This window comes from Rhinichthys klamathensis, unplaced genomic scaffold (genome assembly GCF_029890125.1).
Source record: "Rhinichthys klamathensis goyatoka isolate OS25496 unplaced genomic scaffold, OSU_Roscu_1.1 h1tg000444l_1, whole genome shotgun sequence".
NCBI classification, from domain to species: Eukaryota; Metazoa; Chordata; class Actinopteri; order Cypriniformes; family Leuciscidae; genus Rhinichthys; species Rhinichthys klamathensis.
This window is the reverse complement of record NW_026606939.1, coordinates 650,813-660,000: the sequence shown is the minus strand read 5'-3', so window position 1 is coordinate 660,000 and position 9,188 is coordinate 650,813. Positions and strand designations below refer to the sequence as shown.

Here is a 9,188-nt window from a genome sequence, read left to right as displayed (position 1 = left end):
ACCTTGAATGCAATGCAAGTTGCTTTGGATAAAAGATGATGATTAGCATTAAATCAGTAACAGCGTTTGAGCATATACGATATGGTTTGATTTGAGCTTAATGAATGTGTGTGTGTGTGTGTGTGTGTGTGTGTGTTTTAGTTCGAGGGCTGCTCTAAGGCGTACTCTCGTCTGGAAAATCTGAAAACTCACCTGCGCTCACACACCGGAGAGAAGCCCTACGTGTGTGAGCATGAAGGCTGTAACAAGGCCTTCTCCAACGCCTCGGACCGAGCCAAACACCAGAACCGCACACACTCCAATGAGGTAAATTACATTTTTTCTACATCCCTTAATCCTACCAAATACTTAAACTTAACAGCTTACAAATTATTAATAAGCAAAAATTAGGAGTTTGAGGCAAAAGTCGTAGTTAATTGTGAAAAGTGGACCCCAAACTAAAGTGAGGCCATATACCTGTATATATATATACTCTGTGTGTGTGTGTGTGTGTGTGTGTGTGTGTGTGTGTGTGTGTGTGTGTGTGTGTGTGTGTGTGTGTGTGTGTGTGTGTGTGTGTGTGTGTGTGTGTGATATAGATATATATATATATCTATATAATAATATATATACATTTTTCATTGAAATTTTTTTAAAAAAATATTTAATTTAGTAAAGTAATAAATAATATAAATATAAAAATAAAATATTGTTATTTTTGCATTGATATTTTCTTGCAATGAGATTTTCATAATTTACTGCATTACAGCCAATCAAAATACTGTAAAAAAAAAATATATATATATATATATATATATATATATACGGTATATATATATATTAGTGCTGGGCCGTTATCGGCGTTAACGTGCTGCGTTAACGTGAGACTCTTATCGGGCGATAAAAAAAATATCGCCGTTAATCAAAGTTGGGTTGGGATCATAAAAAGCTTTTTCGAATATCGTTATATTTTCGCGCAATTCTAATGTGTAGTATGACGCCGCGCCTACTGTCACAGATCGCGCACTAGGGTATTTTCCTGTCAGGGACACAAGGTGTACTTTTACTTTGTTACGTTGGGCGACGTTCCTCTCGTTACTTTATTTTAATGCAATACGTTGTTAAATGAGTTTATTCCAAGCGCGCTGTGTCCTTTGTATGGGCATGAGCGATGCTCATTTACAAATGAATCACTCTTTTGAGTCGATTCTGTTCAAAGACTTCATCAAACAAGTTGTCAGATGATCTGTCTAAATCGGTTGGCGAATCAGTTGATCTGTTCAGTTCCTCGCGCACTGAATCGTCTGAAGCGCTTTCAATTCACACTCGGAGTCGAAACAGGAAGATTTAAGAGCATCAAGAGCGTTGGATGAAGTGGCCGATCTACAGTCTAGTCTAGTGAATGCAAATCTGCAAATGCATCATATTTTTGCCAGCGATGAAGATCTTTATTAGTTGAACATCTTCGTAAGCTGTCTGTGAATGAATGATTCCACAGGACGATACATTCGATTTCATTTCATTCAGGTAATACATTGTGTGTGTATTGCGCGTGAATTGCGCAGTGGCATAATCACACGAATAGTTTACATTGATTGAAACTAATTTGTTTAAAAATGAGGCTATTGCAGTAACAAGGCAGGTTCACATAAAATTCTTATGACATATGATGACATTATTTTTTGATCTAACGAGCATTGGCGATGCGAAAAAAGGACTGTCGTGCGTATTGTTTTTTCTTTTCTTCCAATTAGCCTACTATGTTAAAAAAAGGCCGAAAACATGTTACTTGTTCAATTAATAAACAGTTTGTTTGATGACAAATCGCTAAAGATGAAATTGGCCTCCCTTTCTGTCATTGCGTTTTTTTTTTTTTTTTTTACGATATTCGACTTTTGCTCCTCGATTGTCGAATGGCATTTTTGGCAGAAATGCACATCCCTACGCGAGGCAAACTATTCTCAAAGACTTACTTTTAGTCATTATTTGGGTAGCACACATATTCTGAATGCCTTCGGGAGAATTCAAATGAGCCATTTTAATCTAGATTAATCTAGATTAATTTCAATATTAATCTAGATTAATCTAGATTAAAAAAAATTAATCTATGCCCACCTCTAATATATATATATATATATATATGAATAACCATAAATTGTTCATTGAAAATAAATAAAAATATGTAAAATAATATTTTAATATTTTTGCATTTCAGTAATACAAATTAGAATTTTTTTCTTTTTTCATTATGGTAATTAGAACTGGGTAATTTATTTATTTTTTATATTGGAGTGACCTAGACTTCATCTTGACAAATGATGTGACATTCAAGCTGCTCATTTACATACAATGAAAGTGAATGGTGACCATAAGATTAACCTAAAAAAACAACTTAAATTTCAGTTTGTTCCTCACACAGAGTTATTAAAACTACTAACCAGAGGGTGAGCATCTTATAAGCATATTTTCATTTCTGGGTGAGCTATTCCTATGAACGTGGGCGGACTGCATTAGATCAGTTAGCGTCATCCGCGCGCGAGTTTCAGACGTGTGCCGCCCCAGTAGTGGTTCTTCAGAGAGAGGATCAGATAATCTACTTCACTGTGGCATTAAGGATCTGCTAACCGCCTAATGCTATGTAAATGTGCCATTTTCAGCATACACTAACAAATTTAGGCCAAAATTAGATTTGTTCACGCATTCCCTCATCATGTGTAGTGATTGCTCCTGGACGCCCAACGTTGTCCCATTAACCAGCAACGCATGCAAGTGTGCACAATGTGTGTGTGTGTGTGTGAATAATGAGCTGTGAAGCTAATGAGTACGGCAACCCACAATACATTAGTGAGAATCAAGCACGTCCCCAACGGAGAAACAGACCACCTGCAGACCGCGCATAGAAAATGAAACCTGGCGCCGTCTGATCCATCACGAGCTAAAGGAGGGAGAAAGATCATTTCATCTCAACTTTATTAGTAAACAGCCATGCATCACGAACGCTTAGCATTCGCACAATCAGTATGTCAGCACACGCTCCGTAATTTATTCCTCTAATTGTGTATTCATCCACTGCTCCATTTGAAGATAATCTGACTTAACAGGAAGAGATAAAACTCTAATTCAAAGTCGTACATTTGACTGTTAGAGGGTCATGTGAAACTGAGAGATATTTATCTCCGCAGAAACCCTACGTGTGTAAGATCCCGGGCTGCACGAAGCGCTACACCGATCCCAGCTCGCTTCGGAAACACGTCAAAACCGTCCACGGGCCCGAAGCTCACGTCACCAAGAAGCAGCGCGGTGACCTTCCGTCGCGACCCCATCCGCCTAAGGAAAACGGAGAGAACGAAGCGGGAACCAAGCTGTCGGGGCGAACGGCTGAAGAGAAACTCGAAGCCAACAGCACGACCAGAGTCGTCGAGGACTATCTGCAGGTCAAGTCTATAAAGACAGAGAACTCTATGGTAAGATCTAGTGTGAATGAGTGTACCGTAGTGTTTGCATACGTGCATAAAGTATGTTTCTGGCCTATTTGATCTGATTGAATGCATAACAAAATGGATGTAATTTGAATAACAAGACTGGTTGCATGGCTATAATCTGTACTCTCAAATATATTATTCATTGCTGATTAAATATACATTAAAATGTCCATCTGAGGTTATGCTAATCCAAACATACTAACAAAGCACGCTGTATCTGTCCATCTTTAACCGCTCTCTCTACGTGTGCTTCCTGCTATCTTTCCTGTTTCTCTCCCATACACTTTCCGTAAGGACAGACGTTACTGAGGTGAGCGTGGATCCTAATGTCTTAATATCAGTTGCATTGGGCAGTTGACAAGTGACATGGATTTTGACCTTTTTTGCCAAACATCCATATTCATCTCCTTCAGAAAACAAAAATATATTGAAGTAGTTGGACATAAACATGACACATTTATCTTCCTCTTTTTAAACTTGCAAGTTTGAAAATTATTTACTTCCGGTTAGTGTCCTAATACACACACACACACACACATATTATATAAACTAACTTTTATGTTAGATGTGATTAATTGATTTGACCGCACGTATACAGTAAAACTGTAATATGTAAATCAGGGTGGCCGCAGGTCCTTAAAAAGTCTTAAATTCAGATTCGATGGGTCTTAAATATTTCTGGTCACATTACCGCTAAAATGTCTCCAGTCTGACGGACCCAATGTCCATCAAATAACCAGTGAAGCATCGAATCGCGAGAATGATTCTGATTTTATTACATAAACAGCGATTGATAATCATAATGTGTTTCTGGTAGCGCTGTCGAGACTCGCCTGTCTCTGTGAGAGACTTTATAGTGAGAAATCAAAACAAACGAGCATATAACTCACAGAAGAAACATACTAAGGTAAAAATTCACAATGTTGAGTTTTTTTTATTTATAACATATGATAAAGTTAAGTAACATAACATGACGGGAGCTATTTTGCTGAATATTCTCACGATTGCCAAATGTAACATTGATTTTAGTTCAATAAACAAGTAGTTAATATTAAATTACTTCAATTACTTAGGTTATACATTAAATATTACATATACGTTTGTAATATAATGTGTATTTCCATCACAGGTTTGGTCTTAAATTTAATTCAAAGTGGTCTTAAAAAGTCTCAAATTGAACTTGTTTATATCTGTAGACAGACACCCTGGTAAATGCATGACCAGTTTATTTTAATTTTAATCGACCTTTAATTTGAAAATTGCCAGCATTTTTAAATCATATTTCTTTCCACGTTTTTTTAATTTTGATGTTTCACAGCTTATGAAGAGGACAGTCACCCCACAGATGTAATTTCATGGGAAAAATCTGTGCTTTCAGCTGGCCAGCAAAATTATGAAACTATAAAGTAAAACAAAGGTTTTTGTTTAAGCACAGTCGAATTCCATGTCATGTCAACTGCACTTTTACAGAATGCATGGTAAATGTCTCATACATGATTCTCTCTCTTTTTTTTTTTCTTTTTTTTTACAAATTATTTTCTTTTTTTCTGAGGTTGTTCCATGAAAAGCTCACACACAGAGCTGTAAGATCAAATTCATGATACAGTATGATATCTGGGTGTTGAATTCATCACTGCGTCAAATAATGTGGACCCCTACATTACGAGATCTGTTGACACACAGAGGGCCCCTAATTTCCCATGGGCTTTCACCCTACATATCCAGCCCAATCCCCCCACAATCCCGAGATCTAACGCTCCCGCCTGCCACTCAAGGATAAAAGCCATTAATGGATTAATATTATATCAGTGGGACTGTTTTTGTGTCCTGAACAAATAGTGCCAGTGATCAAGCTGTGATCAAGCACGGTTCACGTGGGGACAGAATACATTTGCTTCATTCAAGGGATGTGCAGTCATATGACGTGAATACAAAGACATAGCTTACCTTATTTATGTTGAGAGCTTTCCCCTTTGTGTATTCATGCCAGGCCACATGCATAATGCACAAAGAGGTTGCCATAGGAAATAACGATTTGTCAGGCACTTAATGTAGCTTTCTGAGAAGATCGCGAGGGGGAGGAAAAAGAAGTGGGATGTCTTGAGGAAGGGTGTTTTCCCAAACCTCGAATCAGTATGCTCATTATTTGCAATTTACACTTGGGAAAGTGATTGTAAGGGTCGTGTGTTTTGCATGATGCTGTGTCTGCATTCTGGGTCATTCTCTTCGTTTAGCTTCTAAGGTAATCAAACTCAAACTTCCCATCTGTCTCTCTCAGATGTATCAGTCCAGCCCTGGTGGTCAGTCATCATGTAGCAGCGAGCCGTCACCACTTGGCAGTGCCGCCCACCATGACGGTGGAGTAGAGCCGATGGGACTCAGCGGGGGCAGCATGGGAGATCTGAGTGCCCTGGATGACGCGCCCCTTGTGGATTCAACCGTCTCCACAGGGATGTTGGGCCTCCATCTTCGCAAGAACACCAGCCCTGCCCACAGACTCACGTATCTGAAGCAAGAAAAGCTGAAGTCGGTGAGGGACTCGTGCTCCTGGGCAAACCCAACTCCTCCTGCCCCCAGCACCAAGCTTCCACCCATCAATACCAGTGAGTAAACAAACCAAAACGAATTTTTAATTTGATCACATTTCCACCACTGATGCACTCCCAAAATCCAGTTTTTCTTCCTCTAAACAGGGTTCGCACTGACTGGGTGCTTGAAGTACTTGAATTTGACTTTTTAAAATTTAAGTCCTGGAAAACAGCCATTTTTATGAAAAGGTACTTGAAAGGTGCTTGAATTATTGAAAGACAATATATGTGAGTAGCGTTTAATTTTATCGATAAAAAATGCTAAATTAACGCTGCGGCCCGTCTGATATACATATAGAGCAATTTCGCATGGCTATGAGCGTGATAGTATACGATGCAGCTTTTAATTCTTTAGGTCAATCATACATTAATGGGGGGAAAAAAGTTTGAAAGAGGAAAGCGATATCTTTGTATAGATAGTATCCTTTCAATCGTTAAAGTTACCGCAGTCACTGCACTTTATTTGTACCATTTTGTTTTACTGGTTTATTTTTATTAATCCTTTTTTAGAATTTGAAAGATGATAAAGATATTGTTTTTTTAAGCGAGATCTCCCATTGTAGTCCTTGAAAGCCAAAAAAGTGGTGCTTGAAAAGTCCTTTTGAAAGTCCTGGAATTTCATTTTACAGTATCTGTACGAACCCTGTCTAAATTCAGCTCTTTTCTGTTGCAGGTTCTTTATTGGAAAGTTCTGGCAGTCTGTGTGATCCAGGGCTTTCCATCTCCAGCCCGCGCCTGGGCGATCTTTGTCCTGGTGAGACTACGGTTCTAAGTCAACTGGTCGAGCGTCGGGACAGTCTGGCCAGCAACGTGAGCTCGGCTTACAACCTTAGCCGTCGTTCTTCCGGGATCTCGCCCTGCTATTCAAGCCGTCGGTCCAGCCAAACCTCACAAACTGGTGGGCGGCTTAACATCAGCTCTACCGGCTCCTATGACCCCATTTCCACTGATTTGTCTAGAAGGTCCAGTGAGGCCAGCCATTGTGGAGGAATCCCCAGTCTACTCAGTCTGACTCCTGCCCAACACTACAGACTCAAAGCCAAATATGCTGCTGCCACAGGCGGCGCGCCACCAACCCCTCTACCTAATATGGACTTTATGAGCCTGAAGACTCGGATGGCCCTATTCGGGGATTCCCATGAAATGTCCACACTCCCCATCCATCCCCCTTCAGTTCCCAGAAGGTGTAGTGATACCAGCTACGCCAACCGTAGCGTCTTGCCCCATGAGGTGACGGGAAACATCACTCGCAGAGCAAGCGACCCAGTTAGAAGAGTAGGTCCAGAGCAGTATTCCCTCCAGCAACGTTACAATAGCATGACCAATGTGAACCAATGTCCGTCGTTGCATCATCCTGGATCCAGCCGACACTTTTCACAGATCAACAGCCTGTCTGAGGGTAACGTAAACCGCCACCAATATCCACCCCGACCTCCTAGCATTTCTGAGAACGTGGCAATGGAAACCATGGCGAGTGACATGGACAACCAGAACAATGATGCAATGATGTTACACGATGACATTGTTCAGTACCTTACATCTCAGAATGGAGATTCCACCCAACATCCAGGGATAACGTACCGCCACTATCCTGGTGAAGGCCTCCATGGCTTTGGGTCCCTGCAACAGTGTCATTACCAGAGACGCCTGGCCTTGGTGGAAGGCAACACGAATGGCGCAACACAACAAACGGCAGCTCCAAGCTCTCAGCAGACATTCCCAGGTTCACCCAACGCCACTAAGAGCCAGATGCCGGTGCAGTGGAACGAGGTCAGTTCAGGGACAGTGGATTCATCTCACAGCCAAACCAAGCAGGGATCAGGGCGGGGAAACCTCACCGCACTCCAACAAAAACAAAACCTCAGCTCCTTTCAGAACGTCAACTCCAACCAACAAGTTGGGCTAATGAGTCACAACCTCGCTCACGCTGCCCACGTGCAACGGAATAACGAGTTTAATTCACAGAGGGTCAACCATAGGCAACCACTACGACAGGCTAACACAGATCAGGATATCTTTCAGCATGGTTACCATGAGGGTTCTGCTTCAAATGATATCAGTGGAGGTTTGCTGAGCCCGTCTGGTAAAGCGCTGACGGCACAGTCTGGCAGTGTCCAGAATAACAGGGTACGAGCTCAGCCGGTGGCTAGTCAAAGCCATGCCACTTTTCATGGAAATAATCATGGAAATTATTCCCAGATGAGCATCAACCAGCAAGGCTATGTCATTCCAGCCCAGAATCCCACGCTGAACGGAAACCATGGACTGCTACAGCCAAGGCCGCCCACAGAAGCCAAACGCTACAGCCGGCAGCTCTCGGTGCCAACGACAACTGCAGCGCAGCAACTTGGTTACCCACAATCCAACTTTAGCCCTGCATATGACACCTCTGAGGCCAGTCCTAAAAAATCGGCTGACGACACAGATACCAATGGTATTTTTTACACTGGACAGATTCGCATGTTCGAGTCCAGCAGTCTTGAGATGACAGATGCAGTGCAAATCGGGACCGAAAGCACAGTCATGGGCTCCCCAGAAACAAATCAGGTCTCGAGCACAGTGGATTCAAACGGAGCAGAGCACCCGCAGATCGACTTCGACGCCATGCTGGATGACGGCGACCACTCCAGCCTCATATCAGGAACTTTAAGCCCCAGCCTCCTCCGCAGCCTATCCCAGAATTCCTCCCGTCTCACCACTCCCAGAAACTCAGTGACGTTGCCCCCGGTGCCTGCGGGAATCGGCAACATGGCCATCGGAGACATGAGCTCCATGCTGACTGCGCTCGCAGAGGAAAGCAAGTTCCTCGATATGATGTCATAGGAGAGACCTGTGTGACATAATATTGCATTGACATTTTTTAAATCCTTTTTAAAAGCGTATTATTCTGTATAGTATTAGTTTGGTGACATCTTTTTGTTTTGCTCAAGAAGCCATACTTTGCCTTAGACCTGTGTATGTACAGCACACACAGTATATGAACAGACAGAGAATTTGATATGCGACAGTCCTGTATTTTTATACGACTTCTGAACTGACGACATGAACGCAAGAAACAAGTGCCTCGCTGTGCACACAAGCATATGCAGGAATTACATTACTCGAGCAGAACGGGACTGTATCTTTTCGGGCCTCTTCA

General features: G+C 41.7%; 1 protein-coding gene across 1 annotated transcript in view; it reads left to right on the top strand.

Moving 5' to 3' along the window:
• Positions 1 to 8,873, top strand: part of gli2b (GLI family zinc finger 2b) — a 45,455-nt gene extending 36,582 nt beyond the window's left edge. Inside the window, exons 9-12 of the mRNA XM_056236299.1 lie at positions 142 to 306; positions 3,162 to 3,443; positions 5,740 to 6,064; positions 6,723 to 8,873. Of these exons, the coding sequence (XP_056092274.1) occupies positions 142 to 306; positions 3,162 to 3,443; positions 5,740 to 6,064; positions 6,723 to 8,872 (2,922 nt within the window). The 3' untranslated portion in view covers position 8,873. The remainder of the gene's footprint in view (positions 1 to 141; positions 307 to 3,161; positions 3,444 to 5,739; positions 6,065 to 6,722) is intronic.
• The last annotated feature ends 315 nt before the right edge of the window (positions 8,874 to 9,188 follow it).